This window comes from Thalassophryne amazonica, chromosome 3, assembly GCF_902500255.1.
Source record: "Thalassophryne amazonica chromosome 3, fThaAma1.1, whole genome shotgun sequence".
Lineage (NCBI taxonomy): Eukaryota > Metazoa > Chordata > Actinopteri > Batrachoidiformes > Batrachoididae > Thalassophryne > Thalassophryne amazonica.
The window spans coordinates 80,839,343-80,861,704 of record NC_047105.1 but is presented as its reverse complement, the minus strand read 5'-3'; the positions used below and the strand labels follow the sequence as shown (position 1 = coordinate 80,861,704).

The window sequence follows — 22,362 nt, the reverse complement described above, 5'->3', positions numbered from 1 at the left end:
ACACACACACGGTGACATTAAAGAATTCTGTCTATCTAGATCAGAGGTATTGAACTTGTTCCAGAAAGGGCAGGCACTATTTTCATGTATACGCACACATAGTTCGGCGAGTTAAGTCACTGTTATAATCACTCTGCTCTGGTCATCACCATAGCAATGTGCAAATCAGTTGGCGCAGATCAGCTGTGTTTTGACAGATGAATGACAGAAATGCGATAAAACATGGATTTCCAAGTGAATTTTAATATTTTTGGCCAAAATAAAACATTTGAGGAATGGAAAGAGGAGGAACAGCAAAAGCAACGGCATAAAGATTTAACATCGGACAAACTGGACAAGACTGACGACGGGAAAGTAGAAGAGAACACGAAAAAAGTTAACTTAAATAAATATTTGTGTTAGCTCACTGTGTGGGACCATGGTATAAGTGGATTAAACAACTCAAAGCCGTGCTGGTTTGAATGCACTTCACAGAGTAACACCACTTCTGCTTCGCATCGTGGTGTTTTAGACTCCGCGTATGATAACACAAAAACTTTGCATTTTGTATCCCCAGGTATCCATCTTCATGATGAAGTGGTATAGAAGAGGATTTTCTTAAAAAGAAGACCTGAAAGTTTAGCTACAAATTACCAGATTGCACATCTGAGATGCAAGCCTGGATTTGATTTGTTTTGGAAAAAGAAAATCCTTCTCTGCTCTACTCCACTATGAAGCTAAGAGTGGTGACGCAAAATGCAAAATTTGCACTGTGCACAATTTCTCCAGTCACAGCCACATAAGTTTATAACTTCTTCTGGGTGTCTTGGTGGCTTTCCTCACTCTTCTCCTTCTTGCACAGTCACTGAGTTTTTGAGAACTGTCTACTCCATGCAGATTTACCATAAAGTGCCATACTGTTTGTATTTCTTTGTAATTAATGTAAATAAAGTCCAAGACATATTCAGTGGCAACTTTACCATCAGAGAGCCTCGTCAAAAACTACCACAAAAGACTCCAAGCTGTTATTGATGTTAAAGGGGAAATACACAGTATTAAGAACAGGGGTATGTAAACTTTTGATCAGGATCATTTGGTTAGTTTCTGTTGTCATTATGATTTAAAAAAGAGTGAACACAGTTGTTTGTCAATAAATGGATTCACCCAACCACTAATCAAGAGTGAAAAAAAAAGTTTTTCTGTTATTATTCATATTCTCTGAAAAATGGCCAAATAAACAAAGATTCTGCCAGAATATGTAAACTTTTGAGCACAACCGCATATATATATATATATATATATATATATATATATATATATATATATATATATATATATATATATATATACACACACACACAATAAGTAACAAAAAACTGAATTGATTTGAAATGCAAATATGTATAACTGTCTGCTTTTCAGTGTTATTTTGTCATATCTACATAAGTTTCTTTCTTTTTTTTTGTTCACCTCATGTACATTGAAATATTTTCCAGTATTATATAATGCTATCCAATAGAAACTACATTTAATGGGTTATTGTTCAGTACAGGACTCTTATATTGTGTCTATTTCCTGGTCACTTTATCATTGTCTTTGAAAAAAGAACAACTTTATAACATTAATCCTAAACAGCTCCATTGAAAATCTGAGCTTTCAGCTGCTTTAATCTGCATGAACTGAACTGAAGGCTGACATTATCTACAAATAATTCCACACGAGCTCACTCCATCTCAAGTGTCCACTTAAAAAACACTGAGAGAGGATTTCTCTTCAAACACAAGTGTGTAGCTGACCTTACAACATGCACGTGCACACGCACAAGTTCTCTAGTTCTGCTGACAATGGCTTAAGATGACAGAGAGGTATGAGTGACTCCAACACACTGCAGACCCCCTCCCCGCTCAAACCCTAAGTCTAACACGGGCATCTTTGTACTCATTCCACCATCAGTGACCATCCATCACAGACTAACCTGACAGGCCACCGCAGCCGCTCACGGAGCCACAACCCTGTGCTCTGGCTCAACCCTCAAACCCCAAAGAACCAAATCACAGCCACCCAGACACGCTGCTGCCACAGCACTTAGACCTGAGCTGTCTCCCTCCGCCACTCAAAGCTTTTTATATGTGACAATTGTTGCAGAGTTTTTACTGAAAAGAACAAAGAAATACTGGAATGAACATATAGACACAGAACACACGTATACAAGAGCAATCCAAGAGTTCTGACATCCGCCAAGGGCTGATGAGGACTCAAAATAAAAGACATATGATTCACATTGTGACTCGGACTTTACATGCCCTAAAATCTATCTGTGGTGAAAATTTGTCGAGAATCCGTGAAGTAGGTTTTTTTTTTACCTAATCCTTCAAAGCCATTATAAATGGACATCTTGAACCAGAATCCAGATCCAGATCTGGATCACCTCCAAAATTCAGTGAAATCTTCCATGCCCTAATATCTATCTGTGGTGTAAATTTGGTGAGAATCGTGCAGTCGTTTTGACATAATCTTGCTAACAGACAGACAAAAAAAAAAAACTTTTATCACACCCTTGACAGACGTAAAGCTACAGTGTGTAAGATTTAGTGTCATCTAGTGGTGAGGTTGCAGAGTGTGTTTTGCTGTCACTGGCCATAAGATTGTTTCCCTTCAAGTTGTTGCTTCTTTGTTGATGGGGATTCATGCTCCATTACCTTCTGTTGTAATATGCAATAAGCAAGATGTATGATCCTCCATTTCACAAAAATGGGGGTTCTCAAACTATTTAGCCTGCAGTGGCAACCAGACAGTTTATAGGGGAGCAACCACTGTTTCCTCATATTTTCTTCAATCTTCTGGCCGCACTGTAAAAGTGAAAGGCAGAGTACGTTTTTCTCTATCTGACTACCATATTAACATGGCGGTGCAACATGCAGATATGAAGGGCTCATTCTAAGCTACTGAAAACACATTGATTTGTTGTTGCAGGTACTAATGAACAGATGGTTATGATACTTTATTTTATTTCTGCTAATAATCATCCCTAAATCCTACATACAGTAGTTTTACATATCTGAGTTTTCCGCCTCTATCAGTAACATACTAATTAAAGAATTCCAATAAAACACCAGGATGGTCTAATGGAGCACGAGTAGATCCATTAAAGAGTCCCAGTAAATTTTGCAACATTGGACCAAAAAATAGTTCCCAGAATTAGAACATAGCTTCTCTTAATATTAAAAGAACAATAATATTAATAATTACTGTCCACAGTGTTTGTTTCTTTCCGTATGCCTTCCAATTATGAAATGACAAATGTTTATTTGTTTGACAAATTTTTATTTGTTTTACCAAATTTTGAACGCTGTGCTGTACGTAGGGCTGTCACGATTAGGAATTTCTGCAGACGATTAATTGTTAGGCAGATAATTGCGATTGACAATTATATTGTCTATTTTTTTCTTTTTTCCCTTCTTTATATTCTACTATCGTAGTATAATTACACAACTCTGGAACAACGTTTGGCTTCTGTGAGTGGAGAAACTGAGAATAGTGCAACATTTTTATTTTTATCTTCATTTTACATGTAGTCCCAGCTTTTTCTGATTTGTGGTTGTTTCTGTTGCATTTCTGAAATGACAGAACTGCTATAAAGAAATAATAAAACAAGAAAGAGACAAATAAATTATGCACAATGCTTTATTCTCCAGTCTGTAAGTACTTCCATGGACATTACATCATACAACAGGAACTGTTGGTCCAACAGTCTTTTTTTTTATGTCAAATTATTTCCATGGTAAAAGTTTCTGAAGACTCAAATGAACTTGAGCCAAAAACAGCTACTCAAATATCAGTAACTAGTGATGCTAGAGACCAAATTTTGGCCTTATGATTTTCAGGGAGGCCAAGTTTTTGTTTGATCCAATCAGTCATTTTCAAGTCATAATAATAATAATAATAATAATAATAAAAGCAGCAAGTTCTACATTGGCACTCATGCTTGAATTCTGCAGCACAGAGTTGATGATACTCCACAACTCACTCTTGATGGGACACCAGTCCAACACAGGTTACTTCCTCAGCCAAGGCCAGTACCCCAATACAGCTAGGTGGACTGAGATAATACAGATGAAGTGTCTTGTTCAAGAAGATAGACAGGTAGCGTGACAAGGAACTGAACCCAGATCAACATATTGGTAAGAATTCCTTATCCCACTGAGCTATCTGGTCTGACCATATATCCCATTGACTTTTGAGGCATTGGTCTAGGTGAGCAAATCAGTTATTTCTTTCAACATGTATAGGCTATAAGCTCAACATAATGTTTATAAAAAACAGTTGAATACCTGTCCATTACTTTTTAAACATTTTTTTTTATTATTATTTAAATTGGTGTACACCATCCATCTGTTTTCTAAACCCGCTTATTCCACTTGAGGGTCACAGGGGGCCTGGAGCCTATCCCAGCAGTCATTAGGCAAGGTCCACCCTAGGGTGGCCGCCAATATATCACAGTCTCACTCACTCACATATTCACACTCTCACTCACACCTACAGTCAAGTTAGAGTCACCAGTTCACCTAACCTATGTGTGTTTGAAGGTGAGAGGAAGCAAGAGCACCCAGAGGGAACTCATGCAAACATGGTGAAAACACACAAATCCACACAGATAGGACCGGGTCAGAAGTGAATCTGGGAACTTTTCAATGTGACACAACAGTGATAGCCAGTAAGTTACTGTGCTGCCCTCATTGGTGTAATGCTGAAGGGAAATGGTTTGTATGTTGTGCTATCAAGACTATACAACCCATCCAGAAGTCTACCGCTGTGACATAGCAGATCTTTCACTGTAGGAAACCTTGGCTTGTTTTGCAAAGTCGTCAGGGGAAAGTGGTCTTGCAGTTATCTCGGACTCTGTGTTATTATGTTTGTGCAGGAGTGGTCGGAACTTTACATACGCTCATCATGGGCATGAATGTCATTGTACGTTTGGACTTTTATTGATGTTTTTGAACTGTTCTTTTGCCAGTGTGGAGTGACTACAGCATACACCATTAAAACAAAAATTGAGTGCATTATTTTTAAATTCATTTTGGACCTTCTGTAATCCACACAGGGTCAAAATTATACATACAGGCTCCCCCCCACTAATATTTTGTTAAATGACCCCTTAGCAAGCTGCACTTCGACCAGACACTTTTGGTAGCCATCAGCAAGTTTCTGGTATAATTCTGGCTGGATATTTGACTATTCTTCTTGGTAGAATTGGTATAGTTCATTTAAATTAGTTGGTTTCTTGGCACGGACCTGGATTTTAAGCGTACATCAAAAATTTTCAATAGAGTTGAGGTACGGGCTTTGGGAAGGTCATTCCAGAAGCTTAGTATTAGCCTAATTTATCTAACCCATAACCATTTTTGAGGTGTGTTCGGGATGATTGTCGTGCTGAAACACCCAAATATGGCCAAGTGACGAAGAATTTGCAGGTGGTCCTTGACCTTCATTATTCCAACCACTTTGTGCAATGCAGGACTACCATTGACAGCAAAACAGCCCCAGAGCATGATGCCACCACCACAATTCTTTTCAGTTAGCACAGCATTCTTAGGTTTGAACGCCGCACCTTTACTCCTCCAAGCATACCTCTTGTCATTGTGACCAAATACATCAATCTTTGTCTTGTCTGACCAGAAAACTTTACTTCAGAAGGCATTGTCGATGTGGGCAACCGCAAATTTCAGTCAAGCTTGAAATTGTTGATTTTAGAGCAGGGCCTTCTTTCTTGGTTGGAACCCTCTCAGTCGATGGTGATGTAGAACTCACTTCACTGTGGACAGTGATGCTGAAGGTTCCAGTTCATGCCAGTTCATGGATGTTCGTGAACATCCTAACCAATTTCCTCTCTGAGAGTGACAGTTTGGGTTTTCTTCCAGATCTTGGCAAAGTGGTGACACATCCATCTAACTTGTACTTATGTACAGTTGTTTGAACTGATGATCTTGGAATCTGCAGCTGTTTAGAAATGGCCCCAAGAGACCATCCCAACTTGTGTAAATCTACAGTTCTCCTTCTTGGACTTCCCTGAGTTCCTTGGCCTTTCCCATTGTTCTGAGTATTGGTCAGTCCAGTGAGTGCTGTCAAACACGTCCCTTTTATGCTGGCAAAGAGAAACTACCAGTTGTAGTTATCACTAACAAGGAGTTAATAGGCCTTGGCCTTGTCATGTTAAAAGACATTGTAGATCCTTCAGCACCACTTATTAAAAGATTTAAGTGAATGTATAAATATGTTTGAGCCTGTATGTATAATTTTTACCCTTTATGGATTTAAGATGATCCAAAATAAATTCAAACTTGTGCACCCAATTCTTGTTTTTAAAGTCATTAATGATATATGCTGTACAATAATTCCACCCTGACAAAAGAAAAGTTCAAGGACATCACTCAAAGGCCAAAATTACCATGATATTCATGCCCATGATGAGTATACATAAATGTCTAATCACAACTGTAGTGAAGCTACAGCACTCATATAGGATACATTGGGATATAAAGTGTACTGTAACACTCTGCCTGTCATTGTAGGCTGCTTCTCTGCTGACTATTTAGCCACGTTGGCGGAAGCAGGCCTGAATTAGACGGTGAGCTATGAGGTGAGTCATGTCCTGGAAGGATTAACACCTAAAAGGTAGGCTAATGCCACTGCTGGCTGGAAGAGGTCAGGAGAATGAAGGCCAGTCCTCATCATGTGTGTATTAGTGTTGTCCTGGACTTTTTATAATGATCTCAAACTCTCACAGATCTGCGTGGATCTGAGAAGGTCACTGTACAAGAAAAGTCAGCATATATTAATGCAGTTGCATATGTAGCACAGAGTTGTTGGGTTGCTCTGTTTTGTGGCATAGTTTGGCATAAATCTGAATCAGATGTGTTGCTGAGTAGGTTATAACAATCCACAATTCACATCATAAAAGAGTCTAACAACTTGTGTCATTGCATATCATTGACTCCTGGTGGAAGTGACAGCTGTCTCCAGACTGTCCCTGCCCCTCCTCCCCTGCCGTACCACCCCCATCTCAGGGGACTTATGTATGGTGTCATGGACAGTGACACGAGTCTAGGATTAGCTTATTAAGAAGGACATCTTTGATCTGAGGTTACCTGTCCCATTTCCATGGGTATCTGATCATATCCTGTACTTGTAAGACACACAGGCGTGTGAGGATATACACACCTTGTATATACACACGCACGAATGGGCCTTAAAGCCCTAGAGAGCAGGGCCCAGGCCCAACAGAGATATGAAGTGTAGATGTGCAGCAACAGCTAAACGTCGTGTCAGGTTTCTGGGGGCTCGTGCTAAATTTAACCCTGTGATCCTGCGGCAGGCAGAGGGGTTTAAATGCCGGCCTACAGTTGCTCCACACCAGTTGTTCCTCACAATTCTTCCACTTATCACAAACTGGGGCCAGACTGAAGACAAGCAAGCACACGTACAGTCCAGCACGCACGCTCCAGGTGGGGATCCGACAACCACGTACAGTAGAGCAGTTCAGGGGGATCAGGGATTTTTATCCCCTACATCCAGGCTACATGGAGCTTTTTGAGACCAACCCTTACTTCTTCCCTGACCAGCGCTTCTACGAGGGAGGAGACACCTATTTCCCCACTCGCCTACCCGGGGCGTACGACCAAGCAGGCTACCAGGAGAGGAACTCCATTATGGGGTTGTGTGGGAGTCTGTCTGGCGGTGTTGGAGTCGGGGTGACAGGGACAGAAGACAAAGTGTCTCCATCCAGCCTGTCGCCTCACGCTGAGCCCCACTGCCCGGGTCAGTGTCTGCCCTGGGCCTGCAAGCTGTGCAAACGGAAGACGGTAACAATGGACCGTCGAAGGGCAGCCACTCTGCGAGAGAAAAGGCGTCTGAAGAAGGTGAATGAGGCCTTTGATGCTCTGAAGAGGAGCACGCTGATGAACCCCAATCAGAGGCTGCCCAAAGTGGAGATCCTGCGGAGTGCCATCCAGTACATCGAAAGGCTGCAAGCTCTGGTGTCCTCTCTCAACCAGCAGGACACTGAGTCAGGACAGCTGGGACTGCACTACCGGCCGAGCCCAGCTCAACCCAGAGTGAGTAGGACATAGAACACCAAAGACAAAGGAAGGTGCAGGAGACAGGGAGATGTTAGGTTGGAATAAGAGACAGATACTGAACATGAGCAGCAAAAATGGGAAGAAGTAAGACTGTTTCTAAAATAATTTTGTTATATCCTTTACTGTTCTTTTTTCATTACGCTTTTATGCCTTCAAGAAACTGGCTTACACTCATTTTCAGTTTATGGGGCAACCACAACAGATTTTTTGTTGGTGTGATCATACAAACTGACTCTAAAAGAAGTCTAATAACGCCACCATCAAAATCACACCAGCCTGTTACAGATTCTTCCTTTTTGCTGTAGTTGTGTGTTTTGTGGTCTTGCTTAGTGTACTTTGGCTGACTCACCCGTGGTGTTACACTGCACTGTAGTGCACACTGTGTACGATGGTATGTGTCATGTCATAACACAGTGTGATGGGCAGGAACTTGTGTATGTGTCTCCTTGGTAACAGGGGTCGTCCTCCAGTGAGCCCAGTTCGGGCAGCACCTGCTGCAGCAGTCCTGAGTGGAGCAGCACCCCGGAGCAGTGCACACAGAGCTACAGCAGTGAGGGTGAGTACGACGTGTACGTCGATGCAAGCAAGTCGCCGCTCCTTCACTCGCACGATCTGAGACTCTTCTCACCAACCTTACAGATCTCCTGAGTGCTGCCGACTCTCCAGAGCAGGGGAACATGCACGCCCTGGTGTCCATCGTAGACAGCATCTCTGCGGAGGACGGAGCTGTGGCCTTTCCTGTGGACATTCCCAAATAGAGCCACTGCACAGCAAACCCATGGAAGCACAGGGAGCCCAAAAAGAAGCTGAATGACACTCGTGGCAAGGCCACATATATGCAGCATGAAAACCAATCCCAAATTCCAACTTTCTTTGATGCTTTTATGCTAAATTTGAAATGTTATATATGTGAATTGTCACTCTGCTAATCTGAGGGCCTGTTTGCCAAAAACAATTCCTCTTTCGGTATTCATGATGAGGCCTTATTCCCATTGTTTCCTGCCTTATCCTGTGGTCCAGACCTGTGTGTCAAAGCTTCAGGAGCTCAGTCTGAGTTGAGATTCAAGAACTTTCCTGCATGCCATTACCACCCAAGACGACAGTGGATCTCTACCAGGCTGGCCTCCAGTCTCCAAGTCTCAATGTAGTTTTATCCCCCCCCTTACTGAAAGCTACAGTATGTAGGATTTAGGGGTGTTTATTAACAGAAAAGGAATATAGCATTCATACCCGTGGTTTCATTAGTTTGTAATTACCTACAATGAATTCATGTTTTCATAAGCTTAAAATGAGTCATTTATATCTACATGGGAGTGGGCGCCCCCATGGAGGGCGTCATGTTGCACCACCATGTTGATACAGTAGCCCAAAAGGGACATGACATCCTCCATCTTTTGCATTTTACAGTGCAGCCAGAAGATGGAAACAAAAAGAGGAGCAATCAGCGGTTTCTCCTATATACACACCATCTGCCGGTTACTATCGTCCAGGCTCATAATCTTCAAATAATAATCTTCGAATAACCCTCATTTAAAAAAAATGGAGGGTCATACGTATGGCTTATAAGAAGAGAAGGGAAGGGAGCATGAGTCCTTGTAGCCAAAGAAGCAAAAATGTCAAGAGAAGAAAAAATCATTACTGTCGACAGCATGATCCAATCTGAAACCTCACCACTATTGACAACAAACTGTAACTTTAATTTAAAAATGTCCTGTCCAGGGTGTACCCCACCTCATGCCCTATGACTGCTGGGATAGGGTCCAGCCCGCCCCCCTGTGACCGTTAATTGGAGTAAGCGGTTGAAGATGAGTGATGAGTCAGTGTATTTTACTTTTTAAAAGACCTTTCATTGCTCTTTCATTCTTTTTTGTGTGTGTTTTTAAGCTTAACATACTTTTTTTTGTGGGGCCAATATATAACATGGCAGTTTTGACCAAGATCTGCTTAATTTAAACATGTTCTGAATGCTAGATGATGTAAATACGTTCCCTTTTTCTACAGAGTGGTTTTGTCATTTTTATTTTGTATTTTGTTTTTGCTAACTTATTTTTGACTTTTATAACTGATTGTTGTGTATTTGTAGATGTTCCAAATAAGTGTTATTTTCTGTCCAATCCTTGAAATAAAGACCATTTTCAGTACAACTTTAACTTGTCACTTTGCACTGTCACCATTTCCACCATCATAATGATATCAAAGATTGAAGAAATGATTAACAAAGTTAACTTTTTCAACCAACCAGCTAACTTTGAAAACCCTTAGTAGATGATTTAGCTTCCACTAAACTTAGTTATTCCAACTTTAAGCTCATTAACATGTTTAAAAATAAAGTTTAACAGTCAGAACATTTGTAAACCCCCCAAATCACAGGTTTATTCTTGGTGGAGCAGAGCCTTTGCAATAATGTTCCAAGGGACATTTTCTTCATAAATCTTCATATTTCAGAGAACAGTATATTACGGAGCCCGCCGAGGGACATGGTGGTTCATTTTTTTTGGCCCAGATTATTGCATTCCCTCGCAATACTTTTGCGTTCCCTTGCGATAGTTTTTGCGTTCCCAATAACCTAATTTCATATTAAAGCTCATGCCTATCAGAGCACACAGTGAGTGGAATCAGGTGGGGGGAGACTGAACGCATATGCACGCGCACACACACACACACACACACACACACACACACACACACACACACACACACACACACACACACACACACACACACACACACACACACACACACACACACACAGACAGCAACAGGATTCACGAGAGAATGGGATCCCGTGAGATGAGGGAGTAAGTTGCTACAACTTGCACAGCTGTAAGACTCCGTATGAAATATAGTTTATTTATACAACAGTGATATTAAGTAGCAACACCTGTTAATGTGCCTTATGAATGTTTTTTTTTTTTTTGACCGTCCCCTAGCCGAAACAGACCATTTTTCTTTAAAATATGCTTCAGAGTCTTCATGCACGTAATCACATTATGTCTCACATTGTGTCTCTAACCACTTTTCTTGCCATAGTGGTTAGCTGCTTGACCTGTAGTGCTAGCCTGTTAGCCTCTCCATACATTGTCAGTTTGAGCCAGTGTTTTTCTGTACAGACACGGGAGGTTTCAGCTGTTCCATTTTGTTAGGCAGTAATTTTGCTTTTATGATAAAATGACTTAAAGTTTTGTGCTGGTTTAGCAGCTCCCTCTTTGCTTACTCTCCCTGAGCCTATCGCTTTTCAGGTGGACTGTAATTGATGAGGACACTGTTGGTCTGACTGGTTCTAATACTATATTGTACCCATTCTTTACATTGTTTAACACAAGCTATTAAGCTGATTGTTAATAGGAGCGAACTCTCTGTATGGTAGACGGAGGCACAAACTGGAAATGGCATAAAAATTCAGCCCCAGTGGAGAAAAAGTCACAAACAGACAACATTGTCTTAAAAGCTGTAAAAAACCACAAACTGATGGTAGACGCTTCGCTCGATCATGTCCGCATATACATGTTAGTAAATGTTGGCTGTATGATATTCTAATGGATATACCCTCTTCATGTCACACCACTTTCACTTTTGCATGCTACAGCAGTGACCATATTTGTTTCGGGCACAAGCCAGCATACCAGTTGATGACCAGAGCAGGGTTTGGTATTGACAGTCACCCAAGTGTCCTGGACAAGTAGAAATGCTTTTTGGACAACAGAGGTACTTTGTTATGTTATCTGAATTGGACAAATTAAGTTTTTTACAACCCAAATTCCAATGAAGTTGGGACATGTAAAATGTAAATAAAAACAGAATACAATGATTTGCAAATCCTCTTCAACTTATATTAGGTTTATCAGTTTGAAGATTAAATATCTTGTCTTTGTGGTGTATTCAGTTGAATATAGGTTGAAGAGGATTTGCAAATCATTGTATTCTGTTTTTATTGACATTTTACACAACGTCCCAACTTCAATGGAATTGAGGTTGTAGTATAAAGTTGTCGAATTCTTTGTTTTAACCACATATTTTACCACGGAAGTCAACTGGTTGTGGGAGATGCTATTTGAGTGTGATTAGCCTGCAGAAAGTTATATTAAATTTCATTTCATACCATTGCTGAACAGATGGACTGAAAGTGGTGATTTATTTTAATTATTCACATTTTGAAAACAATTTCATGTTTTAGAACTCACTCAACGTCATGTAACGCAATGCTAATGAGCTAACGTTAACGTGGTGGGGAGCAAAGACATTACAGTTGTAGGCAAATGTTTGGGCACCCCTGATAATTTTCATTATTTTCCTTTATAAATCATTGGTTGTCTGGATCAGAGATTTCAGTTAAATATATCATATAACAGACAAACACACTGATATTTGAGAAGTGAAATTAAGTTTCTGCTATTTACAGAAAGTGTGCAATAATTAATTAAACAAAATTAGGCAGGTGCATAAATTTAGGCACCCTTGTCATTTTATTAATTTGAATACATTTAGCATTAATTATTGGAACACAAAATTGGTTTGGTAAGCTCATTGACCCTTGACCTCCTTACACAGGTGAATCCAATCATGAGAAAGGGTATTTAAGGTGGCCATTTCCAAATGTTTCCCTTCTTTGCATCTCTTCTAATAAATGGAAACATGGGAGCCTCTAAACAACTCTTAAATGACCTGAAAACAAAGATTGTGCTATATCATGGTTTAGGGGCAGGATACAAAAAGCTATCTCAGAGATTTCAGCTTTCAGTTTCCACTGTGAGGAACATAGTGAGGAAATGGAAGACTGCAGGCACAGTACTAGTTAAGGCCCAAAGTGCCAGGCCAAGAAAAATCTCAGATAAGCTGAAGTGAAGGACGGTGAGAACAGTCATAGTCAACCCACAGACCTGCTCTAAAGACTACAACATGATGTTGCTCTCAGATAGTGTCTCTGTGCATCGGTCAACTACACAGCACACAGAAATGCTGTATGATGCTGTAATACAGAGGAAGCCTTTTCTGCGTACACGCCACAAACACAGTCGCTTGAGGTATGCTGAAGCACATTTGGACAAGCCAGCTTCATTTTGGAATAAGGTGCTGTGGACTGATGAAACTAAAATTGAGTTATTTGGACATAACATAGGGAACATAGCTCCCAGACCACCAACAACCAGTAAAAATCTATTTAAGCATAAAAATTCAAAAAGAAAAAATAACATAGCACCTTCAACTGCACCACAGACTAAAACAGTTAAATGTGGTCTATTAAACATTAGATCTCTCTCTTCTAAGTCCCTGTTAGTAAATGATATAATAATGGATTAACATATTGATTTATTCTGCCTTACAGAAACCTGGTTACAGCAGGATGAATACATTAGTTTAAATGAGTCAACACCCCCGAGTCACACTAACTGCCAGAATGCTCGTAGCACGGGCCGAGGCGGAGGATTAGCAGCAATCTTCCACTCCAGCTTATTAATTAATCAAAAACTCAGACAGAGCTTTAATTCATTTGAAAGCTTGTCTCTTAGTCTTGTCCATCCAAATTGGAAGTCCCAAAAACCAGTTTTATTTGTTGTTATCTATCGTCCTCCTGGTCGTTACTGTGAGTTTCGCTGTGAATTTTCGGACCTTTTGTCTGACTGCTTAGCTCAGATAAGATAATTATAGTGGGCGATTTTAACATCCACACAGATGCTGAGAATGACAGCCTCAACACTGCATTTAATCTATTATTAGACTCGATTGGCTTTGCTCAAAATGTAAATGAGTCCACCCACCACTTTAATCATACCTTAGATCTTGTTCTGACTTATGGTATGGAAATTGAATACTTAACAGTATTCCCTGAAAACTCCCTGCTGTCTGATCATTTCTTAATAACATTTACATTTACTCTGATGGACTACCCAGCAGTGGGGAATAAGTTTCATTACACTAGAAGTCTTTCAGAAAGCGCTGAAAAAAAATTGATTGATTGATTGATGTCACGCCATATGTCTTTGTTAAAGAACACAAGACAAAGTCTTTCAGCATGAAAGTACACATTTTTCATGTGTGGCAGGCAGCATCCTGTAACTGAATCTCTGCTTTTTCTAACAAACCAAACTGTGAGAAAATTGGGTAAAATTCGAGGAGCTATGGATTATTGTAGTTGGGGATACACCTTCCGCAGTACAAATAAATCCACTGGCGGTGCAATAGGGACCCATCTAAGATGGCAGCTGCTCTGATACGTCAGCTCCAATAGGCAATGCAGTCCATGAGGTGTCTACGTAATGTCTATGGTGGGGAATATGCATGTGCATATGTTGAATCTGCTGGGATATACACAGTCTATGGCTGTGAGATCCAGAAATCATTTTGTGAACATCAGGTGTTCAGATTTGTGCATTAAAAATGTTGTCATTTAGCTGAAGATTTTTGCTAAATTTTATGTTACGAATTGGGCAGCGCAGTCTCATTTGAGAGCGAACCCTAAAGGGGTAAAATATAAACGCATATGATGTAATTTCTCTACCTCCGGGAACAGAAACATGGCACTTTCTCTACATTTCTGGGCAAATTACACACAAACAAAGTGAAAATGCAAAGCAAAAATGTTGCGATTGGTTTATGACCCGGGACTTCAAACGTGTCGAGGTGGTTGTGCAGGTGAGAGAACAGAGCTACTCTGTTTAGCTGTGTAGGCTAACACTTTCCGACACGTCTCCCATTTGCCTTCTCCACTGGGAACTGAAAAAAACTGCACTTTTCACGACTGCTTCGGTGATTGCAGCCGAGAATAAAACAGTACACCGTTTTCCTGTTTTCTTTTGCTGTTTCTCGGAAGAGACTAATCCCTGGGTGGCGTGTGGGAGGTCCGCCATAGGTGACAGCGAGTATGCTTTTAAGTTTACTGAGCCGAGCTGAATGGTTTGTGATGAAACTCCCACACTTCACCCGGGGATTCTCTGCCGTGTTTGTGCCGGTCAGCACTCCCCTGCCTTCACTGCGCATGTGTCATGGTGGAGAGTTAGCAACATTCGAGGTGGCTCCGATTTTTCACGAGTGGCATGCGATTCCTCCTTTGTGCGCCAGTCAACTTCAGTCATGTTATGTGTGAAGGGGCCTTAAATGCTGTGCAGCAACCTTTAAATGAGCTTCAACATGCTTTTTCTTTAGTAATGGAGTCTTGTGTGGTGAGCGTGCATGCAGGCCATGGCGTTTGAATGCATTACTCATTGTTTTCTTGGAATCAACTGTTCAGTTTCTCTCCACAAGTGGTCCTTGGCTCTTGGACAACCCTTCTAATAATTCTTGTCACTCCTCTGTCGGAAATCTTACGAAGAGCACCTGGTCATGGCTAGTTTATGGTGAAATGATGTTGTCCACTTTCTGATTATGGCCCTGCAGTGCTCACTGGAACATTCTGAAGTTTAGAAACCTTCTGTTAGCCAATGCTATCAGTATATTTTGTGTGCCATCAGTAAGGTTGCAAAGATCTTGAGAGCCTTGCTTTGATCCATCATGAGATGTTTCTTGTGTGACACCTTGGTAATGAGACACCTTTTTATAGGCCATCAGTTGGGACTGAACCAGCTGATATTTATTTGCACTGATAAAGGGCAGGATTGCTTCCTAATTTCTGATAAATTTCAGCTGGTGTTTTGGCTTTCCATGCTCTTTTGCACCTTCCTTTCATCATGTTCTTCCTGTTTCATTTCACATTATTATACATAATTTCTGTACTTATTCGTTTTGGTTTCTTTATATGTGTGTATTACTCAGGTTGATAATGATATCTGGTGAAAATGTCATGTCAATAGCACCTTTAGAAATATATTTACTGAGAAAAATGGTGATGTGTTAAATGCTTATTTTTCCTGCTGTACAAACACACAAATCCAAATAGATATAACAAAAAGCATTCAAAAATGCATGCTTATACAGGATTATCACTACTTATGTTACTTAATACATTTTCTCAAAACAATACTTGTAGAAAAGGCCCCAAAATTAGGGAATATTATGTTTTTGATGTGATGTTTTATAGTACTAGTATGTATGTAATAGTATGTAGTGTTTTTCGGCTAATATAGGAACGCCCTCCCTGCTGGCTTTATAGTGTAACTGACACCATTTGGTCAGAGAAAAAGTGTGTACTCTGGTGAGTCAGCAGAGTGAGGGATTAAGGTAGAGCAATTAATTAATGACGCAAAAAGTGGTCTGTGCATGGATAAAATGTGAGTATGTGGCTATATATTTTTGATATACTGTATTTAATGTCCAGGGGACCTCTTGTACAAAGTGTGCATACACACAAAAATGTGCTATACAATCGTCTGCACGCCAACATTCAGATGTATATGACAATGGAAATGTGCAGTGCGTCACGCAAAAAATCTTGGCTGGCGTACACGTTTCTACAGCTATTGTTCCACTGCAGACACGTAGAGGTGTGTTGCTGATGTGCACATCAGAGTGATGTGCATGTGCACATCAGCAACACACTGATGAACAATTAACACACCCACGTATTTGCAATTATATGGATAGATATAAAACCATGCGCAAAGTGATGTGTATAATAGCACTAACAGTGGCTGCGTTAGCATCAGTGGACCTTGCAAATGGTCCTATCCAACATGAGCGTGCATTCAGGGAATGCAAGGATTTTCTTGCAAATGACGATAATTGGCTCACAAACCGATGTCAATTGCCAAGGTCTGTGTTACTGGGGGTGTGTGCAGAACTACGGCCATCCCAGAGCGCAATAGGTTGGGGGTTGTCTGTGCCAACACAGGGACTGACCACGCTGCACTTCTTGGAAACAGTGGAATTCCAGTGGGAGCTGGCTGATCGGTCAGGAGAGTGCCAGTCAACCTTGAGCCCAGCCATGCCAGAATGTCATCAAGATACATCACATTCCAACATTAAAGCACCATTTGCAGTGAGAGCCAGTTTCCCTAATGTGATCAGACCCACTGATTGCACACATGTTCACATCATATGTGATGCATGAATGCGCATCAGACTGGAGGCTGGCATAGTGCACGATGGCTGCCTGCTAGCTGTATAGTGCATTCGTGTAATTAATCCGAACGTTAACCAGCACAGGCGCATTTGGACATGTGCGCATTCAAATATGTTTATTATTATTATTATTATTAATGTCTTTATTTTTGCTTGATGGTGAGCTGCAGAGCTTCTTAAAAGGCTTCCTGTGTTCAGAATTTGCCAATAAACGCATGTGTAACGTTTTGATTGTGACAATGTCAGCAGAGATGCGCCTCACCTTATTAATGTCAGTGTGTGTTCTGTTCTGAGCTCACAGTGTGTAGTCCTCACACACACACGCTCTGTAGCTTCCATGAACATTTTTCCAGTTTCATGATTAATCCGTTTAACAGTGTAGCAAATAAACTATCCCTGAGTGTCTCCATGTAATTTCCAGTCATCTATAGTATAATTTCTTTCCTGTGTTCATGTTGTCTAATGACGTCGTGGGGATTCCCTGCTCCAAGTGCCTAGTTACATGAAATTACATATTTAAATAGTGCGTGGCCAGGGAGGAGTTTGGTTCAATGCTCAATTCCACGTTCAGTGGGATGTACAAACGGAACGTGCGTGGATCCATGCCTACGCACACTTTGATAGATTCACGGTTTTGGTATCAGTAGGAAATCCACGCAAGTCTTTGTACATGAGGCCCCATTGTCTCTTGGTCAGCAGTACAACAAACACACTTTTTGGTGCCTGTTTAATTCCTCTAAACAGGCGGAACTCCGTTCCTACCTACACAATACAAACATGGTGCCGTGTTACTAAGCTCAGTCCAACTTTGTTAATACAGGAAGCTAACATTTCAGTTTTCTGAGGCCACAACTTGTCAGAAAGAACACAATATTCAAAAATCATTAAAAAACAGCTTTAATCATATCTATAATAGGGTCATAAATACAGTACACCCTTTTAAATAGCCAAATAATAAAATCTTGATTTGTCAGCATTATTTCACACCTGGAATAAAGACACAGTACTCATAGCTGCCACATAGCACATTACACCTTTTACACACTTTAGAAAAAGGAAAATAAAAAAGACTGTACACTCATCCAGCACTGGTTCACATACTGTGTTCTCACTGGATGAGGTGTTGGTCAGTCAAGAGCCCTGACTGCTCACTGGCACATCATCTCCATGGCAAACAAATGGGAGGTGACGGCACACAATTACACGTCTCTGTCTCACTCTGATGTGTGTATCATTGGCTGATGTAGAGCAGCAGTTTGAGGGGAGAGAGAAGAAAGTGAGGAATCAATAAAGAAGAGCTACAGTGTTTTTTTCATGTACGTCTTCGCGTCATCAAGCATAGAGACTTTGGGTTGTCACACACACCCACACACCCACACCACACCCACACACACACACACACACACACACACACACACACACACACACACACACACACACACACACACACACACACACACACACACCCATCAAATCAAAGGATCATCTCTATTCTAGGCTACATAGTGTTGCACAGAAGGCGAGAGAGAAGGAGAGAGATAACAGCTACGTACTGTCAAAAGAAGATTAGGGAACATCTGAAATTGGACCCATGAACCTGTGATGAGGAGTCCTTGTATAACCACACCCCTTCTTATTATGTCCCGCCCACTTAGGATTCAGACACTTAGAGCAAAGAGACACACAAAGGTCTGACAGAAAGAAAGAGAGAGAACAGTCACTACTGAATACAGGGCCTTGGGTTTCATACAGCCATGATATTATAATATTTTCCATATATATATATATATATATTTTTTTTTTTCCCCAATATATATTTATATAATATTTCTATAAAAAACATATGTAATCCTTTTTATGTACAAAGACAATTCATGAGTAATACCTTGCATAACCGGTAGAGGGGTAATGTGCAGTGGGATCTACTCTTTACGCATCATTGTTCCCCCAAACCCAAAGGAAAACTCATCGCCAAGGCTTTGGACACCACAATATTCTTTTCTTCTTTACATCTTAACCACCTGTTCTGTCACAGGGGAACATGATGACTGAGATCAATTTGAACTTGGCGACTCTTAGAACCAGGACGAGAACCCACAGCTGAGACCAAAGGGAGCGGGAACACGACACCACAACAACAAGGCTACTGGGAGCACTGGGGTAAACTGGGCGAGACTGGGACGAGTCTCCTTTTACAGCAGCGAGCGCAGCGAATGAGCACTCTCGAGAGTTCAAAGGTCAGAGTTGGCCTCTGTATTGCACGTGTCCGAAGGAGTGTTGAGAGGTGAAGGGTGGGAGGTGAGCCTAGGCACCAAAGGAGCTGGTACCGAGTTCTCCCTCTCCAGATTTGGCATATCACTCTCAAAAGGCCGCAAGCATGTGTCCGTATAGGTAATGAGAATGCACTGGAAGAGAGAAAAAAGAAAGTGAGAGAAGAACAAACATGGAAACATCTAAATATATTAAAAGTAAACCCTTTGGACAATTTTTGTCATGTAAAGGGGTCATATTGTGAAAAATCTTTTTTTTTTCTCCAGCTGCTCTTAACAGTTCCATATAGTTGGAGTTTCAGATTAAAACACCTTCAAAGCTTCACAATTTTTGCGCATCTACAAACTCTCCTGCTATAATCAAAATTCAGGATTGAGACATTTAGTTTTAGATCCCATGATGATATGTCACAGCAATCCATATTAGAAATTTTACTATCTGTTTTTAAGACTCTCGGTGATATATATATATATACCTTACCAATAAGGGATGTCTGTGTGTTGCTCAGGGCACAGACCACTTCACAGGGTGTGCCTCAACAGTGTATGGACTTCCTAAATGTGTAAAACAACCCTTTTCAGGCACAAATTCTGAATGTGACTGTGTAATTTCTACCTGCATAGTCACAGAAATGTGGGACTTTGAAGGTATTTAACATTAAACTTACCTATATTTAAAGGACAAGTTGACTTTTTAATTATTATTTTTTTTTATTTTTCACAAAGAGGGTAATCTTTAAATATAGTTAACAATCATGACTTTATACAGGCCAGTGACTACAGGTTTTTTTTTAAACGAGAAAGTACTTTTAAAAAATGTGATTTGGAAATTAATCCATACTGTGAATTTTTAATATATGCTCCAAAAAAGCAACAAGATAATGCTAACAGCTTACTTTAAAAAATGCTATCACGTTAGTGGTATAAATAAAAAAAATGCAGGCAGCTCTGTGTATTCTTTACAATATATCATTTTATATCAAATCTGCACTAGTCTTAGAGCTTAAAGGACATGTTGCACTGAATTCATAACAATTAAGATGTAGGTTGTTGGTGACTATCCGATGATCCACTAGGATGACTTTGTGCACTTCCGTGACCGGTTTCAAAGTATACAACATTCGCAACAAGCAGCTACGGAGACTTTTTTATCTATACTCAACAAAAATATAAACGCAACACTTTTGGTGTTGCTCCCATTTTGTATGAGATGAACTCAAAGATCTAAAACTTTTTCCACATGTACAATATCACCATTTCTCTCAAATATTGTTCACAAACCAGTCTAAATCTGTGATAGTGAGCACATCTCCTTTGCTGAGATAATCCATCCCACCTCACAGGTGTGCCATATCAAGATGCTGATTAGACACCATGATTAGTGCACAGGTGTGCCTTAGACTGCCCACAATAAAAGGCCACTCTGAAAGGTGCAGTTTTATCACGCAGCACAATGCCACAGATGTCGCAAGATTTGAGGGAGCGTGCAATTGGCATGCTGACAGCAGGAATGTCAACCAGAGCTGTTGCTCGTGTATTGAATGTTCATTTCTCTACCATAAGCCGTCTCCAAAGGCGTTTCAGAGAATTTGGCAGTACATCCAACCAGCCTCACAACCGCAGACCACGTGTAACCACACCAGCCCAGGACCTCCACATCCAGCATGTTCACCTCCAAGATCGTCTGAGACCAGCCACTCGGACAGCTGCTGGAACAATCGGTTTGCATAACCAAAGAATTTCTGCACAAACTGTCAGAAACTGTCTCAGGGAAGCTCATCTGCATGCTCGTCGTCCTCATCTGGGTCTCGACCTGACTCCAGTTCGTCGTTGTAACCGATTTGAGTGGGCAAATGCTCACATTCGCTGCCGTTTGGCACGTTGGAGAGGTGTTCTCTTCACGGATGATGCGAAGGAGATGTGTTGCACTGCATGAGGCAAATGGTGGTCACACCAGATACTGACTGGTATCCCCCCCCAGTAAAACAAAACTGCACCTTTCAGAGTGGCCTTTTATTGTGGGCAGTCTAAGGCACACCTGTGCACTAATCATGGTGTCTAATCAGCATCTTGATATGGCACACCTGTGAGGTGGGATGGATTATCTCAGCAAAGGAGAAGTGCTCACTATCACAGATTTAGACTGGTTTGTGAACAATATTTGAGGGAAATGGTGATATTGTGTATGTGGAAAAAGTTTTAGATCTTTGAGTTAATCTCATGCAAAATGGGAGCAAAACCAAAAGTGTTGCGTTTATATTTTTGTTGAGTATATATCTATCTACAACCCCTGGCAAAAACTCACCGGCCTCGGAGGATGTTCATTCAGTTGTTTAATTTTGTAGAAAAAAAGCAGATCACAGACATGACACAAAACTAAAGTCATTTCAAATGGCAATTTTCTGGCTTTAAGAAACACTATAAGAAATCAGGAAAAAAAATTGTGGCAGTCAGTAACGGTTACTTTTTTAGACCAAGCAGAGGGAAAAAAATATGGACTCACTCAATTCTGAGGAAAAAATTATGGAATCATGAAAAATAACAAGAACAACAAGACAAACAAGAATGCTCCAACACATCACTGGTATTTTGTTGCACCACCTCTGGCTTTTATAACAGCTTGCAGTCTCTGAGGCATGGACTTAATGAGTGACAAACAGTACTCTTCATCAATCTGGCTCCAACTTTCTCTGATTGCTGTTGTCAGATCAGCTTTGCAGATTGGAGTCTTGTCATGGACCATTTTCTTCAACTTTCACCAAAGATTTTCAATTGGATTAAGATCCGGACTATTTGCAGGCCATGACATTGACCCTATGTGTCTTTTTGCAAGGAATGTTTTCACAGTTTTTGTTCTATGGCAAGATGCATTATCATCTGGAAAAATGATTTCACCATCCACAAACATCCTTTCAATTGATGGGATAAGAAAAGTGTCCAAAATATCAACATAAACTTGTGCATTTATTGATGATGTAATGACAGCC

At 40.6% G+C, this 22,362-nt stretch overlaps 2 protein-coding genes across 5 annotated transcripts in view; one reads left to right on the top strand and one right to left on the bottom strand.

Annotated features, from left to right (window-relative positions):
- Window positions 1-6,874: 6,874 nt before the first annotated feature.
- On the top strand, window positions 6,875-10,246 carry myog (myogenin). Its single transcript, XM_034166940.1, has 3 exons — window positions 6,875-8,090; window positions 8,571-8,670; window positions 8,754-10,246. The coding sequence occupies exons 1-3, from the start codon at window positions 7,557-7,559 to the stop codon at window positions 8,870-8,872; spliced, it is 753 nt and encodes a 250-aa protein (XP_034022831.1). The 5' UTR covers window positions 6,875-7,556; the 3' UTR covers window positions 8,873-10,246.
- Window positions 10,247-18,741: 8,495 nt separating this feature from the next.
- Window positions 18,742-22,362, bottom strand: part of ppfia4 (PTPRF interacting protein alpha 4) — a 289,705-nt gene continuing 286,084 nt past the window's right edge. For all 4 annotated transcript variants that reach the window (XM_034166935.1, XM_034166936.1, XM_034166937.1 and 1 more), the window contains one exon: window positions 18,742-19,510. Coding sequence is in view for 1 of the 4 variants with exons in the window: in XM_034166936.1 (XP_034022827.1) it covers window positions 19,467-19,510 (44 nt within the window). In the remaining 3 variants the exon portion in view is untranslated. The remainder of the gene's footprint in view (window positions 19,511-22,362) is intronic.

Excerpts from the sequence above, each read along its gene's own strand:
- myog (XM_034166940.1), top strand. The coding sequence starts at position 7,557 with ATGGAGCTTTTTGAGACCAACCCTTACTTCTTCCCTGACCAGCGCTTC. Across the intron at positions 8,091-8,570 it reads CGAGCCCAGCTCAACCCAGA|GGGTCGTCCTCCAGTGAGCC; the intron begins GTGAGTAGGACA and ends CCTTGGTAACAG. Across the intron at positions 8,671-8,753 it reads ACAGAGCTACAGCAGTGAGG|ATCTCCTGAGTGCTGCCGAC; the intron begins GTGAGTACGACG and ends CCAACCTTACAG.